The sequence below is a fragment of the Carassius gibelio genome, chromosome A13 (genome assembly GCF_023724105.1).
Source record: "Carassius gibelio isolate Cgi1373 ecotype wild population from Czech Republic chromosome A13, carGib1.2-hapl.c, whole genome shotgun sequence".
Taxonomy (NCBI): Eukaryota; Metazoa; Chordata; class Actinopteri; order Cypriniformes; family Cyprinidae; genus Carassius; species Carassius gibelio.
This window is the reverse complement of record NC_068383.1, coordinates 1823990-1845530: the sequence shown is the minus strand read 5'-3', so window position 1 is coordinate 1845530 and position 21541 is coordinate 1823990. Positions and strand designations below refer to the sequence as shown.

The following is a 21541-nucleotide window of genomic DNA, read 5'->3' as shown; positions in this document are numbered from 1 at the left end:
GTAAAAATATGTTTTTTACATATTTGTTAAACCTGTCATTATGTCCTGACAATAGAATATGAGTCAGATAATCTGTGAATAAATCAAGCTCCTCTGGCTCCTCCCAGTGTCCTATTGCTATTTGCAGGAATACATCGCTCCAGGTAAGAAACAACCAATCAGAGCTGCGGTCCGTAACTTTGTTTGTGTTCAAAATGTAAAAAAATGTATATAATAAGCGAGTACACCATGAATCCATTTTCCAAACCGTGTTTTTAGCTTGTCCTGAATCACTAGGGTGCACCTATAATAAGTGTTTATATTCGGACTATTTTAGATTGCTTCGGGGATACCGCGGCGGAGTAACCCAGTACCTTTGTGATTCTTCATAGACATAAACAGAGAGAAGTAGTTCCGGCTACGATGTTCTTCCGCAAGACGCAAGCAGTTCTGTTTATTAACCGCTAGATCGTCAAAAGTTACCGACCGCAGCTTTAATCGATGATCTGGAAGTTTAAAACCACTGCTAGAGAAAACAAGCATTTATTTAGCATTTATAAGGCAAATTAATTTGCGGTGACGTACATGTTTTCCCCTCTTATTGCAACTTAAAAAGTGATGTAAATGAAATTACAGAACAAATGAAGCCACAGAACCAACTGTAGCTTCTATGTTGTAGATTTTTTTTTTTTATGGCTTGTTTTTTTTACTAGTTTTAGACGACATACTCCTGTAAAGTAGCTCCAAAAGTATCTTTGTAGAAAATTTGTATATTATACAAAATATACAAATATATTTGTAACAGTTCCCACATGACAAATATTCCCCCTTATAATAAAAAAAAGAAAAAAAAAAGAAATTAAGGTTGTACAGTGCAAATCAATATAATTTTACACAACATAATACATAAAACAATCGCTTGAATTAATAAAAAGTTAAAAAAAATTTTTTTTACTCAACTCACCTTTGTATTAAAAACAAATGTGTTTATACAATGATTCATACACCCATAAACTGTACCGTATTTGTGTATATCTTTATATATCATTGCTCTTCTCCCTGTTTTTCAGGGTGGTTTGCTGTATTTTTAAATGCGCAACACACACTTTTTTGTCTCCGTCAAAATAAAAATACCGCGTCTCTGCCTGTAACCTGTCATTCGGCTAAATAAGTTATAAAAGTAGCAGCATGTTCCAGCTTTGCAAGCATTTCTGTTTCCATCCCCGATAAAGGTGAATGTGAAACTACCACACGGTCGAACGAATGTCAGCACCCTCTCAACGCAGTTATATTTGTCATGAACGTCTCATGGCTTGACTGCGTGTCTGAGTTTGGTGAAGTCTTTGGTGTTGCTTTGTGAGTCGACCAGCACTAGAGGATTCTTCTGGTGGTTCTCGATGATGTCTGAGACGCTGCTGAAACGCTTGAGAGAGAGAGAGAGAGAGAGAGAGAGAGAGGAGAGAGTTTAGCTGACTTCTACCTCGTTTTATCTCATGCAGTGACATCTTTGGAAGCTTGTTTTCCTGTGACTTTTTTATTTCATATTTCAATTTTTTTTTATTTCTTGCAATTCTGAGGACTTTTTAGGAGTGAGCATGCTGACAACAAATAATATATGTATATATATATATCCAAATAAATAAAATTGACACCAACACCGCCAGTAGGTGGCAGCAAGTCTCTGTTTTAATAAGTGATTCATTGAATCATTCATTCAAGAGATTCATTCAAAACGACTGATTCCATTTTTATTGGTGAAAAAAAACAAGCAGTAATTTTTCAAAAAATATAACTCAGTCAATATTAAATTCTTATTTGTTTAAGCGTTGTATACAAATAATATCACATTTGCGATCACTAATATTTAAGAAATTTATAAATATAGTTTAATTGTTTTTTTTTTTGCTTTCATGATTTGAATTATCCGGGCATTTTTAATTGGCTTCTTTATGCAGACAATGCTTTTGCACTTTCAAGACCTGTTTTTATTAGTTTTTTTGCAAAGTGAGTTCTGGTCGAGGAATATTTTGCACAAAAGTTTATATCTCACTATTCAGGCTTTTTATGACTATTGAAAAAAAACTGAATAGTGAGATATAAAGATGCAATAACCTTTTTTACTTTAGAATTTCAAGATGTAAAACTCAGTATTCAGAGAAAAAAATTACGAGATTACGATACTTTTTTATTTTTATTCCGTGCATGGCGGAAACAAGCTTCCATAAGACACCACAAAGACTTAACTCACACTTTTCCGCATGTTATGAGAGCATTAGTTAAATAATATTGAGTTTAGGATGAGCAAATAATGACAACATTTTAATTTTCAAAAGCAAAGTATTCAAACACTTCCATGTGTGTTTTTACCTCCTCTCCTTGTTTCTCTTTCCCTAAAGAATACTGTTTGGTGGAAGCGATGTAGCGGACAGGGATGTTGTAAACGCGACTGTTGTAAAACACCACCAGGGTGTACGGCTGCTGTGGGTCCACACCAGAGCTCTTCCTGAGCAGAAAAGAGCCGTCCTGAAATCAAATCAGACACAGACACATAAGATCTCAAGCAGGTTAGACTGGTATTTACTGTACATTTATGCATTTGGCATGCATTTATACTTAAATTACTCTTAATCAGCTCATGCATTCCCTGGAAATCGAACCCATGAACTTGGTGTTGCAAGCACCACTACATGAACGGTACTCTGGTGATGTTGTAAAGCTTAGATCAGGAGCCATTTTTGACCCAAGACCCTGTTTTAATTTCTATTTTAGGTTAATGCATTATAAACAAAAATGTTATTGCATTTATTTAAATTGAATGTTAAATGTTCATGTTGATCATGTTCTATTCTGTAATGTTAATATGAGTCATGCACTGTCGGAATAAAGAGGTTGCATTTTATATGTGCAACAGCCTGCCTTTTTTACTGGCAGTCCTTTATGAAATATAGTATTTGTAGATTTTTATGGTGAGTAAACATATTTTAACCATTAAAGCATATTGAATTTTTTTTTTTTTTTTTACGGAAATTGGACTGCTTTTTAAACTGCTTTTTCCTCCTGTGTGAAATATTGAATGATTTACATTTGATAGAAATATTTGCATTGAAACAATTTGCCTGAATGCACTGTAAGTTGCTTTGGATTAATGCATCAATGTAAATGTAGATGTTTAGTGCAGGTTTGACGTGCCTTGGCTGAGCGTATGAGAGCGTCCTCTGCTGTCTTGCGGTCACAGCTGCTGGCATACCAAACCTTTTTATACACACCAGCTTCCTGTGTGAGAGAACAGGACAGTTAGACTGACAGACGCTGTAAGTGCATGCTGGGATGTCCTTGATTATAGTAGTTATGATGCGAACTCAGACACACAAACATGCATTTTTCATTTTCATCACATTTGAAGGGAAGTCTGTGAATGCAATCACCTCTTCAGCATCTCTAGCTGATCTGCTGTCCGAAGCCAACATCCCTTTGCCTGTAGAAACAAAATAATACTAATCAACAGCTAGAAAAGAAATGCATGCAAGTCTTCGGCCTTGTGGACAGAAAAATGTCAACTTTTATTCATATAGCACTTTATATAATACATATAGTGTTGAAGCAGCTTTACAGTGTTAAACAGGAAACAGGTGTGCTGATAAAGCAAGAGGACAATAGACAACACTCAGTTCAGTTCTCTTCCAACAGTGTTGCCAGAAATCATGTCCACTGAAAAAGCATGCATCTTACTCTGGGAGGGAAGCTGCCGAGGCAGAGGCATCCTGTAACAGAAAAGGAGACAGTAGTTTAACTTTCTGCTCATAAAAGCATGATAGTTCATGCCTACAGGAGATGATGAAACTGTTGTTTACTTGGCTCGATGGAACCCTGTTGCTGAAGGGCTCGGTATGGTGTCCGCTGGGCTTCGTGGTATAGTCCCTGGTGTTGTTTTAATTAATGTGGCTGTAAAAAAGATTATGCAATTGTTAATAAGCAACTTTAAAATTTACTTTCAAGGTCATAGTTCAAATTCCCTCTTTATAAATGTGCAGGAAACTCTCATGTCGGTAGCATCTGTAAGTCATTGGCTATATTCAGAATACTATACTACTATACTAGTACTGCTTGAGCATTATGCTAATTATCTGTATGCGAGTATGCATGTATGGATCTGTTAAACTGTGCATTATAAAACAGCTTTATTTGTGGAAACATGCTTGGTGTCTTTAAGCATGCATGCATGAATCTGTCATGTTGTGCATTAAAAACTGAACTTAATTTGTGGAATATTGCATCAGTTTAATAAAATGCAGTGAAGATTTTATTTGTGCCGTATATGCTACTTTTTTGTATGCATGCACATGATTGGATCAGCCAAACTGTGCATAATAAAACAGCTTCATTTATGGAATACTGTATTAGAAATGTGTGGTATTCTCATTTTCTCTATGCATTCATGCATGGATCTGCCAGCTTGTGGGTTATAAAACAGAGCTTATAGTTTAGGAAAGCATCACGCATCAGTTTGATCAAATGCAGTGTAGATTTAATTCTTGCAGCATGTTCATTTTCTTCATGCAAGCATTGATCTGCCAATATTGTGCATTATAAAACAGAGAAGAAACGTACAGAATGATAATTTTTTCTGTGCATGCATGCACCTGCCACATTCCAATTATATGGTAAAACAGAGCTCTTGAGGAAAATTGCATCAGATTTAATTCATGCAGCATGCTAGTTTTTTTTTTTTTCATGCATGCATGGATCTGCCCAAATTGCACATTATAAACAAAGACATTTTTTAAAATTAACATTTCTCATAGCATATGCATTCTGTTTTGCATCACGTTGATAGTTACCTTCACTCTCCCTGGGAGCAATGTTTGGTTTCTGCAAAAAAATGGAAAAGTGTTTGTCACAGAATGTTTTGATTTACCATTGAATAATAGAGATTAGATAGGATAAGCGAGTCCATACCGGTGTCAAAGGAGGATTAGGTTTCTTCCTAAAAGATCAGCCGTGATGAACCGTTAGATAGTGAGCCTGATATTATGGCAGATTTGATTTATTATTGTTCAGGGTTTGAAGGAGTCACTTACAGGTCTCTAGGTAGCGGTGTAGGTATTGATGGTCTGCAGGCCTCTGTGGTCTCCTCTGGCCCTTCATTAACACCTAATGAGAATCAGACACATGTGGTTGCTGTCTGTGATTGTTTTTCATGCATTCATTCGCTCCGGTCTGGTTTGTGACTGATACTCACTGTCTTCTGCGTCGCACATCTCATACTCGTCCTCAGACTGTGGTTCCTGCTCAAAACACATGCAGACCGTCATCATAATCTCCATTCAAAGCATGCGTTTCCACTGTTATATATCTACATATAGGTCACTCATTTACATAATTGCAAAATGGTATTTTTTATGAATCATGTTCGTTTTCATTAATTTCTTAAAACAAACACACACTTTTGAAATTTAGTAGATAGATAATCAATAGTTAGATTTTGCATCATCTAAGTTAGTTAGTGCTATTTAAAAATAATATTCATATTTACAGTCCATTAATATTAACAGATATAATTGTTGATTTTAAGCACGTTTTAGTAAAAGTTGAAATTAATATTATCTCAAATTAATAAATGCTGTAAAACCATTGTTGATTTTTAATTTTCAACAAATGTCTGCATTATAAAATTTTACTTTTTTCATATGAAGCATTTCATTTGTTCTTATATATATATATATATATATATATATATATAAAATATAAAAATATAAAAATAATGTATTATTTAAAATTAAAAATGAATTAAAATATATTATTCCCTATGTTCTTATTTTTTCAATTATATATATATATATATATATATATATATATATATATATATATATATAGAATAAAAAAATATTTAATACTCACTGGATTTTTTGGGCTTTTGATGTTCACTCTGTGTGAATAGATATAACATGGAAACACTTAAATTGCTTGTTTGTTCATGCATTTAACTCTTTCCTGTAAAACTTGTTTTGTAGTGTTTTTGAAAAATGGCAGTGTCATTGTCTCATGAAAGAAGTATGTATTTATGCATTTGATAGAAGCTAGTATTTTGAGATGGCTATAATGGTGTTTATAAGTGTTTGTAAGGGTGCTGCTGAGTAACTGAACAGAGGTGAATCCAGTGCATTATAATCTAGTGGTTTGTAATGGTCTTGATGGTGTAATACCGTGGACTGGCTGTAGGTGGCGCCACCTGTGTGCTGGGTTGCAGACTGGAGTTACTCCTGCTGATCAGAATACATCAGTTATTGACAGAGAACAGAGAAGCATGTGATGTGTGACTCAGTAACAAAGGACACGAGGAAGTCGAGGACTGAATCATCAAGGGCTGCTTTTGGAAAAAAATATGAACACTATTACTGTAAGACTGAGCAGTTGTAGTGTAGATTTTCATGTATGGATATTCACGTCTCATATTCACGTACTATGTAATTGCTGACTTAAACTGGTCAAACTGACATGCTTTTATCCATATTGAATATTATTAGTGCTGTAATGAAAACTGAGTTCAGTTTAATTGTAATAAAAAATATTAAAGAGAAAGAAGGTTTAATTTTGAAGAGATTTACCTTGTCTTAGACGGAGAATTCTCCTATAATTAAACACAAAGCATTTTGTCAGAGCAGTTATAAAGCAAGTTAATTGTCCATAAATAAATATTTTATATAATGCATGATGTTATTTGTTGAACTACCTGTTCAGGTCATATTTCATGCCAAAATTTAAAAAAAATATATAATATAAAATTGTAAAAATGTAAAATAAATGTAAAGACTATAAATAAATATATATTTAGAAATGTTATTATTAATGTTATGTATGATGTTGTACTACCTGTTCAGGTCATATTTCATGCCAAAATTATAAAAACGTAATTATATATAAAATAAAATATACAAAATGTAAAATAAATGTTAAAACTATAAATAAATATATATTTAACATTTTTATTATTAAATATTTTAATAAACATATAAAACATATTATTGTAAATATACAAAATATGATATTATGTTTGTTGTACTACCTGTTCAGGTCATATTTCATGACAAAATGATTAAAAAAAAATATATATAAATATAATGTAAAATTGTAAAAATGTAAAATAAATGGAAAAACTATAACTAAATATATATTTTAAAATGTTATTATTAAATATAATTATAAATATAAAAAATTAAATATTATATTATGTATGATGTTGTACTACCTGTTCAGGTCATATTTTATGCCAAAATTAAAATAAAATAAAATAAATAAATAAATAAATAATATAAAATAAAAATGTAAAAATGTTACTATTAAATATTATTATAAATATAAAAAAATTAAATATTATTGTAAATATAAAAAATATTATTTTATGTCTGATGTTGTTCTACCTGTAATCTATGGCGATTTTAACTTCAATAATAATAATAAAATCATGATTTTTATTACTGTATAACAAAAATCTAATGAGAGACTTTTCTTGCCAAATAAAATCCTTTATTTTTTTATTTTTGATCTGAATATCACATCGGTGACCTGGACAAAGCTCTTTTGATTTCATCTCACCTTCATATCAGGAATCTCGTAGAAATCTATAAAAATAAAATAATAATTTAAAGTGTAATACACAAATATTTGATCAGTGAAATCTAATCAATCTCTCACCAGGACTTTTTCCAGATGGTTTGGCTCCTCTGTTAACCAGCGGCTCTGTTAACACACATTACACATCATTAGGGCTTGATTTACACCGGAGTAATTCAGCGTGCATTCCTTGCTCTTCTTACTTGATGCTGTTTTCTCAGTGGGGTCGATGTAATTATCATCCACTGTCTGGTCCTCCGGCTCGATGTAATCGTCCTGAACGGAGGAGAGAGCTTCAGCGTCAGGACTTTATTGAGCACTAAATGAAAGTCTGTGTTATCAATACAAGCCGTTATTACATCATCTTCCTCCGGCAGGCTGCGGTGGGTCAGTCGAGGGGGTTTGTGTCTCTGTTGCACATGGAAAGGATGGTTTGGTTTCGCCGGTCGACCACGACAGCTGTCTGCAAGACACAGAGAGTCTGGGTTTACACGCTGCTTTTGGTGAACTGGACCTTTTAGTTTTACATCATCACTTACTCTACTGTAATTCTGTTCACTGGGTTGGGACTGGGTTTTAAAGTCAACATGCTTCTCGGATCTCATTTCTTTGATTGAGATTGATCGAGATTGACATTAGAAGGCGAGTTTGAGAAAGAAATTCACAGTTGTGTTGCAGGAGCTGTCTGAATGCAGAACTCCAGTGTTTTTCTTCCATCATCCGTCTAATGATTTTCTCAAACACAAAGTTCATGTGGTAATTCAGTTGCATAGAAATCCACATCCGTGACTTTACAAGAAGGGATCAGTGCAAAAGTCATTTGGTTTATCTTTTTTATTTACTACCACGCGCATTTTAAACTAATTCAATTAGACGCACATGACAGTGTTTACTTGTTATAGAGATACTTTCATAAATTACACAAATTTAGTTACATATTTTTTACAAATTTTAATTTTCATCTTCATTTTTTTCTGCTTTATTTTATTTTAAATAAATATAGTAAATTTCTTATAATTTTTTTTTTACCTTTTTGTTGCCTTATTTTCTTTTTCTTTTTTCTTTTTTTTTTATTTATTTTTTAACCATTACCATCCACATTTTTTATATGGATACTTTTTTTTTTTTACAGAAATGCTGGAAAATGTTTGCATATGTAATATTTAATTGCCATTCCACTACAGAAAGTGGGAGCATTAATGAAGAAAAAGAGAAAACAAATTCACAAAAAAAAAAAAAAAAATAATAATAAATAAAAAAAACAAAAAAAAACAAACACACACACAAAAAAAAAAAAAAAAATATATATATATATATATATTTTTTTTTAATGAAAATGGAATATTATGCAATATTTGTAAATAATTTGTAAAATATTTATTATATACATTTATTTAAATCAGGGCTTGCACAACTAATCATTTTACTTTTGCTAATTTCCATATTAAAACAAAAACAAAACATCCATCCATTTGAGAGATAAAATGCAAGACAGAAAAACTGTTTTTAAAACTGTAGCACGTCAGTTTCCCCATTTTTTAATTAATAAAATGTCTTAACTAAGTATGCACATTTATTGCATACCATAATGAATAGCTCATTTCAAATATTACGTACTTTTTTACTTTTTCTCCTTTAACAGCTCTCACTGGCCACATGACACATTTTTCCAGCATTTCAATAATATTTAAATTCTTAAATATTTGAATGTCCAGATTTAAAGTGCGTGTGCATCACTGTGAAGCACAACAGTTAGCGTACGGTGCCTGGCTGGGGTCAAAAAGGACATTTAATATTATTCCAGATGCCTCGTTAAGAAACAGTCCCACCTGACTCCTGACCGTCAGATGATTGGAGGTGGAGCTGACTCACCCACATACTCTCCTCTGGTGTTGGTGATGGACGGGCTGACCGTAAAGCCCTTCATGTGTCCGTCCAGCCTCGGCGGGGGCTCGTAGCTATCATCGTGTTCCCCCTGGGGGTCCTCGTACGTGTCACTGTCCTGTTACAGTTAAAGATGGACATGTGATCAGTGTATCTCCTTATATATCTCTTTATATTTCATGCTTTTACATCAGTTCAACTGGAAAACCTGCAAAATTGTAACTCTTTTTTGCTCATCTCAAACATGTTTGACGTGTCAGCAGTCATTATTGTTTCAAATAAATGTATAACTTAAGATTTGATTTAATTAGATGTAAATCTGACTGTTATTTTAGTATCATTGAGATTATAGGTTTTATTACTATTTTTATGTGCATTTGTATTTTTATTTTATTTTTTGTTTTCATAAAAAAAAATGGGTTATTTATTTATTTATTTAGCCTTTACATTTAAAAATTTTAGTTTTTAATTATTTTAGTATGACTTTTTATATGTCTATTTTATTTAACTTTTTTTCTTACTTTTATTTCAGTTTTGGTTATTTTAGTACATCAAGTAAACCTTAATGAAAGTGAGAAATATTTCCTTGGCAACTAGTTAGTTTTTATTCATATTTTAGTTTGTTTTTATTTTTATATTTTTTGTTTTTATATTTTTTATATTTTTTTACGTATAATATATATATATATATATATATATATATATATATATATATATATATATATATATATATATATATAATAGGTAAAAAATAAAAATGAAAATGGAAAATAACAAAAAATTTATAATAAAAAAAAAAGAATATATAATTTAATATATATATATATATATATATATATATATATATATATATATATATATATATATATATATATATATATATATATATATATATTGTTAATTTTTTTCAGTTGCATTTTTATTTTTATATGTATTTTTTTTACATTTATTTATTTATTTTCATTTCATTTTACATTTACATTTTTAAGTAATTTAGTTTTACCTTTTGTTAGTTTCCATTCTTATTTGTAAATTTTATATTTGCTTAAAAGTCATTTCTGAGTGAAAATCTACACCAAATTTTGTTTTTATTATAACATTTTATTAAAATGTCATATTACTAATTAAACCTTTCAGACATTTTCAGTTCGCGTAAAATGTGTTTTTAATAAATATTTGAGCTAGAATATTGAATTGCATGCACATGGGCTACAGTTATTGCATTGTGCATTAAATTATTACAGATTTTACATTCATTCAGCGTTATATTTGCGAAAGTCCTCCTGTAAGTGAGCTGCGAATGTCTTTTACTGATGCACTTACAAAATCAGAGTCAGAGTCCTTCTCAGAATCTGGAGCTTCACCTGAAAAGTGACACAACGTGAGGTCAGAAGCTAAAAATGCAACATTTGTCCTCACTTAGATTCAATCCTGTTTTGATGGTCCAGATATGTCGTGATAATTCCCAGACTGCACTGAGTTACATCAGATAAAGCCGTTTTTTAAGGATCGGATCAGGTAAAAGTTTTCAACGGCACATTCACTTTCTAGTTCAGAGACTTGAACTTGCCTTGATAGTCTCGCACTGGTACTTTCGGAGGTCTTTTCTTCTTTATTCTGAAACAAAATCAAAAGCAACTCAAAATACAGGAAGTTCATTGCTGTGTGTTAATGCTGGGTTTCATGTGTCAGCAACAGTTAAAACACATAATTACATGTAATCATAACGTATGAAAGCAAAGACACACAATGGCAGGACACAGAATAATGAGACGGTTGTTAAAGCTCTCGCAGACGTTACGGTGGGCGTCTGGTGCTATTTCTACACATAGTGAAGACACATTTATTTATATAACGCTTGTGTCAAAGCAGCTGAGCAGTGTTAAACAGAAAAATACCTGCTGATTATGCAAGAAGACAATACAAATGTTAAAGTCAGTTCATGCTTATATAGATAGAGAAGATCAAAGCAGACGCCTTAAAGGACATCATGAGCTTTGATGCCATTTTAAAGCAAGATAACTTGCTTAAAAAAAAAAAAAAAAAAAAAAAAAATTAATTAAATCATTAAATAAATAAAATGGTAAAAATTTAATGAATACAAAAAAAAAAAAAAAAATTAATTAATTAAAATTAATTAAATAATTAAAATAAACCATTAAATAATTTAAATTCACTAGATATTTTTTTATCATTATTATTATTATATTTTTTTGTGCAGGTAAATGGAAAAAGACACACATGCTTGGTTTTAAGGTTAAAGCTTCAATCAAACAGGATTCACAACATAGAAATCATACCGGTCCAATGTATTTCTCCCAGTTTTGAGAATATTAGCTGTTTGTTCTGTCTGAAACCTTAGGAATGAATAGATTAAAATGCAAAATATTTCAGTTATGTGAATGGATGACTAACACAGCCATGCTGAATTAAATCTAATATGTATAGAGATCTAATATATATATTTTGAGGTACTGATTCCAAAAATAGTGTCTGTTCTGCTGCAGTGCGTCACACTTTCTCACAAAATGTGTGCATTTTGTTGCATTTCTGCTTTTGACAACAACTGTACAGTAATGTGAAGAAGCCTTGCATGCTCCCATAATCAGCTGAAAACACCACAAACACATGATTCCTGTCTGAATCGGAGACAGATTGCAACTATTTGATCCACTCTCAGGGCTTTTTCACACATGCATGACATTATGTGATCCCTATCCTTATCGCTTTCCCCTTTTCCACTCCTCTGAAGACTGTTAAATTATTCATTTGGAATACTTCCGACATAACTTTCAGCTCTTGCATTAATTTGCTAAAGTGTTTCACATTTCCTAAAGAAAGCACGAGTGGTGTAAAACTCATCAGGTGTATTTTTCTGCCTGTTTTATTGCTGGAACTTGTAAATCTAGTGTTTTAGGTAAAGTACCAGCACATCTTTCGTGTGATGGTGTGGAACAAAAATGCAATGAAGTGCACTGGCGTTTCATACTGAGGGTTTGGAAAAACCCCCGAGCCGTAAGCAAGAACAATAGTATCAGTGATACTTGGAAAACACCACTAATTATTACATTTATAAACATAAATGTGCTTAAACTGCTTTTGGGATCTCATGGTGCAATAAAGAACTCATGCATGTTTTTGCACAGCAGGTGTTCCTTCATTAATAACGATTGCTTCTTTTGCTGTAAGTTTGATATTGTTTCTGTCATGCATGCCACACCTTATGAGTGTTTTGGGACTATGGCTCGGTGTGAATAGAGGAAGTGAGAGGAAATGTGTTTGAGGACGGTCACCAGATGTTTCCTCGTGTTTTAAACTCGATAGATAACTGTCTTCTCCTGTTGTGTTTTAATTCACCAAGAAGTATGTCGAATGTTACACACCTTTTTAGTCTGTTGAAAAGGCTGTCGTCATTCTTTTTTATGTCTTGGACGATTTTTTGGAGCTGCCTGAAACACACAAAAACAAGTTAAATAAAAGCACATGTATATTCTAATTTTGAGGTTGGTAAGATTTTTTATTTTATTTATTTTTTAATAGAAATAAGTATGTTATACTTCTAATATTACAGGAAAAAATCTGAAATATTATTACAATTTTAAATAACAGTTTTCTATATGAATATCTGTTAAAATATAATTTATTTCTGTGATGCTCCGCTGTATTTTCATAATCATTCCTCCAGTCTTCAGTGTCACATGATCTTCAGAAATCATGAAAATATGATGATTTACTGCTCGAGAAACATTTCTGAATATTATTAATGATGAAAACAGTCGTGCTGCTCAATATTTCTGCGGAAACCATGATGCATTTTTTTTTTCAGGATTCACAGATGAACAAAAAGTTCAAAAGAACAGCGTTTATATGAAACAGAACTCAGTTGTTACTTTGTTACCGTCACTTTTGATACATTTAATGCATCCTTGCTGAATAAAAGTATTAATTTCTTTAAAAAAAACACACTTTTGAACTTTAATAGATAGATAATCAATAGTTAAATATTTGCATCAGTAGAAAGCAATCATTAATCTGCTTCATGGATCTGCTTCAGACGTGTTTCTAAGTTTCTGTTCAAGCGTAAAGCATGAACTGTGGCTTCTAACATCTTATCAGATATAAAGCGAGCTGTTTCAGACAGACCCCGTCTGAGCTGCTTCACATCTGTGTTTGTGGAGGACAGACGTGTAATGAATATAATTACAGTCTTCACAAAACTTCACAGCTGCGTAGAAATTCAACACAATTCACTGACCTCCGCTGGCATCAAGTATCACTGATTACATCTTTAATGCTTTACCTTTTATAAATAACGATTTCAGTGTCATTTCAAAAGCTTCCCTCTAGTTTTGAGAGATGCATCTAAAAAAACTGTTTAATTGATAAATGCACGCAGAGGTTTAGTGAATGCAAGCATTTTGATTTATTGAAAACACAGACAATCTTTAACTTGCAGTAGTCCGACTGAAACTGAGAGCTGAAGACTTCCTTGTGCAAAGATAACAGTCAAAGTAAATAGTTGAAAAGTTTGCCTTACCTAAGTTTATCTGAAGCAGGAGCTGTGATTCTGTTGAAATGCTCCATGCTGTGTCTCTGTAGCGACTGCGGTTAGTTAGTCGCATGAACCGGTAGTTAAGTGTCTGCTAGTAGTCGAATGGCTCATAATGAGTGTGTTGGACATCGGTGGTTAAGCAGCACATGTTACAGCTGAGGGCGACGTTTTTTTTGTTTCCACAGAAGTGGTTGGTAAGGAGGATTATGAAACTGCTGTTGAATCTCATGTTACCTCTATATTTAGAGCCACTTTGAACTGATTCACTTTAATGAAATGATGCTATTTCTCGCGTCTCTGCGTTCTCAGTTCTCCGTCTGTGCTTTTTGTAACATTTTATGCGTCTAATTATAATTATGAATGTCTTCTCTTAATGAACTTTATTATTGTTCTCTTCTGTTTCTTCCAGCAGTCTCCTGATGCATGAGAGCTTGCACTATGAATGGTTTTTAATGCATTTGTATTCATAATTGATAAAGTGAGAACATGTCATTTAGTCCAAGGATATGAAACACACTGCTTGAGATTTCTAAAAATGTTTTGAGGGGATAGTGAAAGTATGTTTTATTTTTGGTTGCGTTTGTAACTGATGAGGAACAGTGACGTTTTGCTCAGTTGCTCTTGTATGAATTTCATAATATAATATGTTTCTATGCAAAAAATTAAATAAAAAATAAAATGCCTAAACATTATTAGAATATTTAGAAGTGAAAAAATTCTAAAAAAAAAATGTCATTCTTTATTTTGTCAAAAAATAATTTAAAATAAAAAATTAAAATTGCATGTTTTTTTTTTTTGGGAAAAATAAAAAAATGTATAGAGAGAGCAAATATAATGTTGGATCAACAATTGAAAAAAAAAAAAAAATTTGTAAATGTTCTCTTGTACAAAATTAAATTAGTTAAACTTTCTATATTTTAATGTATATTTAGTTATTTAGTTACATGCTGATAGATTACAAACCAAATAAAATAGCAATTTAATGTTAAATATAGATTTATATATATATATTCTCACCAATATACTGTATATATTTGTATCTTTACAAAAAAAATAAAAATTGCATTTCCTAAAATTCTCAAAGCACTTAATATTACTTGCATAAACCAAGTGAAGAAACATGCTTTAATGTTCTTTACTGATGTCTTTGTACATATTCTGCCTAAAAATATATACTTTTTGAAAATATTTTAAACCAAAAAAAAAAAAAAAAAAAAAAAAAAATATATTTTAAACCTGGAATAACTCGGCCATGAAATATAAAGAATGTTCATTGAGAATTTTTTTTTTTTTGTGATAAACAAGTTTACAACATTTGCCTCATATGTGGAATCCAGGTTATGTTAATATCTAGAATTGACAACACTGATAGATCTAAAACTAGTGCAGCTTCCTCATCGCTGCCACAGACAGTCACTGACCTCAATCAATGAGGAACACATGAGAGAAATACAGGGGATTCACTTCATGTGTTTCTAACAACAAGTTTAGAGTAGAAATAGAAACAGAAATGGATTCCTTACGGCCGATGGATGAAGCTGAATTTGTTGAGGTCTCCGTCCGAGAGCATCTGCAAGAGAAGCAACAGGGTTAAATGTTCTGAGGTTAAATATAGTCAAATAATAGTTCTTAAATTCAGATGCCTGATTTATTTTGGCATTTTTATGAATATACTTTGCCAGTAAAACCTCAACATTTTATACACCGGATCATAGAATAATATCATATCATTTCACATAAATAATGTCATATGCAACAAAAGTTGCAAAGTAAAGTCAAATGGCTAATTTACATGAACAAATTAAAATATGGTATTTTTATGTTTTATTTCAGGGTCATAGGATGAACTGTTCTGGATTTGTTAGGGATGTAGAATTTATTTTGAACACTAGTATGCTCTTCAGTAACCACACTGACTAATTAGTTTGTTATTTCAAAGTTACATCCCTTACTAAGCTAGCTTTTATACACAGCCCTGTTAAAATAGTTTGCTGATGGTTTTTGTGCACATTATAAATGACTCACCGACTCACTGAATCAATACAATCTGAAAGAGTTCACATGAAGCAGCTGTCAAATGAACGAGTTCATATAATCAGAGAACTCATTTCCAACACTAGGTGGCGCCCTTAGCCAGCATTAAATTCCCCTGACGTCATCTGCTCTGTGTGCACTCGAAGTGTGCTGGGGAAGTCTGTTCATTTGTGTGCTTTGATAACGAACAGACCTTGATGACTGTTAATACCTGATCCACAGAGCATCAGGAAGAAAAACAGTCCTGAATGAATTCCTCTGAGACCCACAGAACAGATCATGGCTGTAAGTTTCTGCTCCGATGCTTGCTGAATAATAAACAGGCCACTGTGTTTGACCTGTGTGTTTAATGTTGAAACTCTAGGGCCTCCTTTCATTTGGCTCTTTTTAGTAGTTCAGGAAGATTTCTGAAGATGCAACTTGATTTTGAATTCAGTTTTTATATCTGAAGGAAATGAGTTGTGTTTGGCTGAGCAGAAGTCTCTGTCCTGGTGGAAACGTGTGTGGCACTGCAGCACTGCTTTTAGCGCGTCGCTATGTGGTTGCTAGGGTTTTGTGGGGTGTTTTTGGAATGATGCTTTGTGGTTGCTAGGGTGTTGTCTTGGGTTGTTTTTTAGAATGTTGCTTTGTGGTTGCTAGGGTGTTTTCAGACTGTTGCTAGGGTGTTGTCTTGGAATGTTTTTAGAATGTTGCTTTATGGTTGCTAGGGTGTTGTGGGGTGTTTTCAGACTGTTACTAGGGTGTTGTCTTGGGATGTTTTTAGAACGTTGCTTTGTGGTTACTAAGGTGTTGTGGGGTGTTTTCAGACCGTTGCTAGAGTGCTGTGTTGGGGTGTTTTTAGAACGTTGCTTTGTGGTTGCTAGGGTGTTTTCAGACTGTTGCTAGGGTGTTGTCTTGGAATGTTTTTAGAATGTTGCTTTATGGTTGCTAGGGTGTTGTGGGGTGTTTTCAGACTGTTACTAGGGTGTTGTCTTGGGATGTTTTTAGAACGTTGCTTTGTGGTTACTAAGGTGTTGTGGGGTGTTTTCAGACCGTTGCTAGAGTGCTGTGTTGGGGTGTTTTTAGAACGTTGCTTTGTGGTTGCTAGGGTGTTTTCAGACTGTTGCTAGGGTGTTGTCTTGGGATGTTTTTTAGAATGTTGCTTTATGGTTGCTAGGGTGTTGTGGGGTGTTTTTAGAACATTGCTTTGTGGTTGCTAGGGTGTTTTCAGACTTTTGCTAGGGTGTTGTCTTGGAATGTTTTTAGAATGTTGCTTTATGGTTGCTAGGGTATTGTGGGGTGTTTTCAGACTGTTACTAGGGTGTTGTCTTGGGATGTTTTTAGAACGTTGCTTTGTGGTTGCTAGGGTGTTTTCAGACTGTTGCTAGGGTGTTGTCTTGGAATGTTTTTAGAATGTTGCTTTATGGTTGCTAGGGTGTTGTGGGGTGTTTTTAGAACATTGCTTTGTGGTTGCTAGGGTGTTTTCAGACTGTTGCTAGGGTGTTGTCTTGGAATGTTTTTAGAATGTTGCTTTATGGTTGCTAGGGTGTTGTGGGGTGTTTTTAGAACATTGCTTTGTGGTTGCTAGGGTGTTTTCAGACTGTTGCTAGGGTGTTGTCTTGGAATGTTTTTAGAATGTTGCTTTATGGTTGCTAGGGTGTTGTGGAGTGTTTTCAGACTGTTACTAGGGTGTTGTCTTGGGATGTTTTTAGAACGTTGCTTTGTGGTTGCTAGGGTGCTGTGTGGTATTTTCAGACTGTTGCTAGGTTGCTGTGGGGGTGTTTTTGGAATGTTGCTATGGTGCTGTGACGTGTTGTCAGACTGTTGCTAGGGTGCAGTGTTGGGGTGTTTTTAGAATGTTGCTTTGTGGTTGCTAGGGTGCTGTGAGGTGTTTTCAGACTGTTGCTAGGGTGCTGTGGGGGTGTTTTAAGAATGTTGCTAGGGTGCTGTGATGTGTTTTCAGACTGTTGCTAGGGTGCTGTGATGTGTTTTCAGACTTTTGCTAGGGTGCTGTGGGGGTGTTTTAAGAATGTTGCTAGGGTGCTGTGATGTGTTTTCAGACTGTTGCTAGGGTGCTGTGATGTGTTTTCAGACTTTTGCTAGGGTGCTGTGGGGGTGTTTTAAGAATGTTGCTAGGGTGCTGTCATGTGTTTTCAGACTGTTGCTAGGGTGCTGTGGGGGTGTTTTAAGAATGTTGCTAGGGTGCTGTGATGTGTTTTCAGACTGTTGCTAGGGTGCTGTGATGTGTTTTCAGACTGTTGCTAGGATGCTGTGATGTGTTTTCAGACTGTTGCTAGGGTGCTGTGACATGTTTTCAGACTGTTGCTAGGGTGTTGTTACGTGTTTTTAGAACACTGCTGTGCAGTTGTTGGGGTGACCAAAACACACAACAAAATTAATAAAACTTAAACTAAAATTAAAGTGAAAATGAAAGATACAAAAATAAAATGCAATTCATATTTATCTCACATCCACAATAACAAAACCCTTACCATCTGAATTTAGCAAGGCACCTTTCATAAGAGTCTGAGCAGAAACGGGTCTAATAGTTACAAATACAAGAGGTTGAGCTCTCTGAATCCCTGCAACTCTCTGAAGAGACAAAGACAAGAAAATCACCTAGCGCTGCCGAAAAATCAAGCTTAGCCTTTTGACACAGAATAAAATATCGAATATTTCGCCCGGGCGCCTCCATGGATGCTACTTGCTAAAGTGAATTATTTATGTGGAGTTTCTTCAGGAGTCAGAGAGAGACACTTCAGCAGCGGCCCGGAATCGCAGCTGCATTTTAAAAAGCTTAGCAGAGTCCTGTATCCACTCGCCCCTCGCTTTCACAACTTTCCAAAACTGTCTGAAAAGCAGTCAAAGACATCTGAGGAATTATATATCAAGAACACGAGATCGTCGAGTTTGACCCAGCACTCGGTCTGACACACGAGACGTCACAGTTACTTCTGTTCTGAAAGAGGAAGACACGAGCAAATGTGCTCCAGGACTCTTGTGTTGACGATTCATCTTTCACACTGATCTGAGAACAGGTCGGCGTTTGTGAAGCAGCTTGAAAATAGCTTTCAAAGCTGCGAGCCACTCATGACCGAGGACGCAAGATGTGAAGCTTTCTTTCTTCCCTGTGCTTTTCCTATTGAAATCACACAGTTGTGACTTATAAAAACAGTCATCTAATGTTTAGACCTCTGCTTCTTGTTGGAAAAGTTATTTTATCCCCAGCACAGGACTGAAAGTGATCATGTTCTGTGTTTACAAATGGCTCATCAGGCTCTCAGCACACACTCACTGCGTGTCAGAGGAAACGTTCCTGTGATCTACAGACTCTTTCACCAGATGGTTAATGCATAAACACCATATGAATATGCAAAGATGTCTAATATATGCCCTTAACACCCATTCAGGAGGACAGTGGGAGTGATGTAGAGGAGTAATAGAGAAAAACAAATCTGAAACATACGGCACGCTCTCTTTGACTTCACTGAACTTTAGCACAAGACGGATGGATCTCGTACAAATAAACACTATTAAGCTGCAAATAGGAAGACAAGGCTATTTTTTGCGAGTAAATGAAACTGCTGGTCGCTTGATCAATCAGGAAGGAAGTAGGGATATTTTTTTAATCTGAAAGTTGGAGTTTTCAGAAGTTTCAGAAGTTTTTTTTTTTTTTTTTGTAATGCCATGTCAACTCGCTGAGTCAACAAAACCAAAATGAGGAACAATCTATTTAAAAATCAATGATAAAAAAGCTTTTAAAAACTGTCTTTATTTTAGTTATTTTTTTTTTATAAAAAAATAAAAATGAAAATGAAATGTTTTGTGTTTTACCATGGAGCAATAAAAATAAAAAATGAAAATGAAATGAAAATATTTGTGGTATAATTTAATTTAAGTTTATATTTTAAATGAGTAAAACAAAAATAATAAAATAATGCATTTAATTTTCAACATACTTTTAATTAGATTAATTAATTAGAAGCATCAAAAAACAGATATGTTTTTCTATTCTGTTTTAGTTTTTGTACTTCATTATTTTATTTTATTTCTGAGTCAACTAAAAATAATTACGTATTTTATTTTCAGCACACTTTTAACAAGATTTTAAAGAATCTGACGTTTTTAATTTTACTTTTTTTATATTTAATTTTATTTTTTAATATATTATTAATAAATTTAATTTACCAGCCGTAATAAAAAATAAATAAATAAAAAAAAAAAAAAAAATTACACACATACTGTCTACACACGATGCAACAAAACATTGATATCCACATGTTGTAATTGATTTTCATAGCAAAATCGAGTTTGATATTCATGATTCACAAGTTTATATGGTGCACAGGCAGTAAATTTGGGTTTGGACTGATAACTTCAATTCGATCTACTTCATTTAAGTCCCACCATCCATCTATTTCATCTGGAAATGTCAAATGATTAATTTCAAATGTTGTGAAGTGTGTAATTTCCATATGAACAAACGCAATTGCAACTATAATGACTGTTTCCAAACATGTTTCCCAAACACTCCTATAGGTAATCTCAGCCGAAACCTGCTTCGCTGATTCAGATGGATGTTGAAATGTCGTGCGACAGTGTAAACTATCCCAGTTAGATCATAAAAAGTTTCTCTCAGCCTCATCAATGCAAATCCATTACAGAAACCACAGCAGCTGTGATTATATATTTAAGGAAGTAGTTTTTTTGCTCACTTCCCCATGTGAAATAATGAAACTGCTGTTTTTTTTATTTATTACATTGATCACTGATTTGATCTAAAATCTGTGAATGGTGGACTTAATCACTCATCATGACATAAGTAAAAAAGAAAACAGATTTGATTTAGCTTAATACATCATTTGCAAAGAGAAAGCAGCAATATTGAGCAAGAAAGGAACCTACCAGAAAGCGACAGCCGTCAATCCTGTTTCTCTGCACAGCGTCTGCACATTCTTTCATGTTGTGCTGTGAACAAACACCATTAAGTTTGAGTTATTTTGCATGGTCATGAATAAACATTATGTGCAGCAGATCAATAAAATAACAAAATAATGTTGAAAAGGCAAATAGAGTTGCTAATATCTTGTGCAAAAAGTGGTTTACAGTTAAATTGAATGTCTGGATGCATACCTGACTGAGAAAAGCGGCGACCTGAGCTGGACTCCAGCCTTCACATTGCTCTCTAGTTGGTAAACTCATCCTGGTCAGTTTTCTAGACTAACTTCTCTTAACCAGCTCTGATGATGACTGACATTTAGCAGAGGCTTTACTGCTCTTTATTGCTGGTATGAGGCAAGTTCATGCAACATGGGAAGTTCCTCTTGACGGTAACTGACCCCTACGTGATTATTTGCTCACACTTCTCAGTCAGAAACTGTGGCAGGGAATTCATTTGTGTAGGTAATGCAAAGCCACAGTCTATTTTGACTTGCGTATGATTTTGAGACTGCTATTACACGCACACAAAGTGTGAAGCAACATCTCTGTGTGGGAAAATGC

The 21541-nt window shown here is 33.6% G+C and overlaps 1 protein-coding gene across 6 annotated transcripts; it reads right to left on the bottom strand.

Moving 5' to 3' along the window:
- Nucleotides 1-506: 506 nt before the first annotated feature.
- On the bottom strand, nucleotides 507-21340 carry LOC128025837 (B-cell linker protein-like). Of its 6 annotated transcripts, none has more exons than XM_052612384.1 (25): nucleotides 21173-21340; nucleotides 20945-21007; nucleotides 15550-15596; nucleotides 12858-12923; nucleotides 11775-11831; nucleotides 11045-11091; nucleotides 10798-10838; nucleotides 9463-9592; nucleotides 7950-8053; nucleotides 7794-7866; nucleotides 7672-7716; nucleotides 7573-7598; nucleotides 6585-6607; nucleotides 6183-6242; nucleotides 5878-5905; nucleotides 5219-5264; nucleotides 5058-5130; nucleotides 4936-4963; nucleotides 4818-4848; nucleotides 3831-3921; nucleotides 3709-3740; nucleotides 3405-3454; nucleotides 3169-3252; nucleotides 2347-2502; nucleotides 507-1402 (listed from the first exon to the last, which is right to left on the bottom strand). In XM_052612384.1, exons 1-25 carry the CDS (start codon nucleotides 21239-21241, stop codon nucleotides 1286-1288), a joined length of 1587 nt encoding a protein of 528 aa, XP_052468344.1. In that variant the 5' UTR covers nucleotides 21242-21340; the 3' UTR covers nucleotides 507-1285. The 6 variants fall into 6 exon arrangements, with proteins under 6 accessions (XP_052468344.1, XP_052468345.1, XP_052468346.1 ...); XM_052612385.1 differs by having other exon boundaries at nucleotides 6183-6239; XM_052612386.1 differs by lacking the exon at nucleotides 11775-11831.
- Nucleotides 21341-21541: the final 201 nt, after the last annotated feature.

Coding starts and splice junctions, on each gene's coding strand:
- LOC128025837 (XM_052612384.1), bottom strand. CDS start 21,241: ATGAGTTTACCAACTAGAGAGCAATGTGAAGGCTGGAGTCCAGCTCAG. Junction 15,597..20,944: donor TTGACGGCTGTCGCTTTCTG/GTAGGTTCCTTT, acceptor CTTCTCTTGCAG/ATGCTCTCGGACGGAGACCT. Junction 5,265..5,877: donor TCAAAAGCCCAAAAAATCCA/GTGAGTATTAAA, acceptor TGTTTTGAGCAG/GAACCACAGTCTGAGGACGA.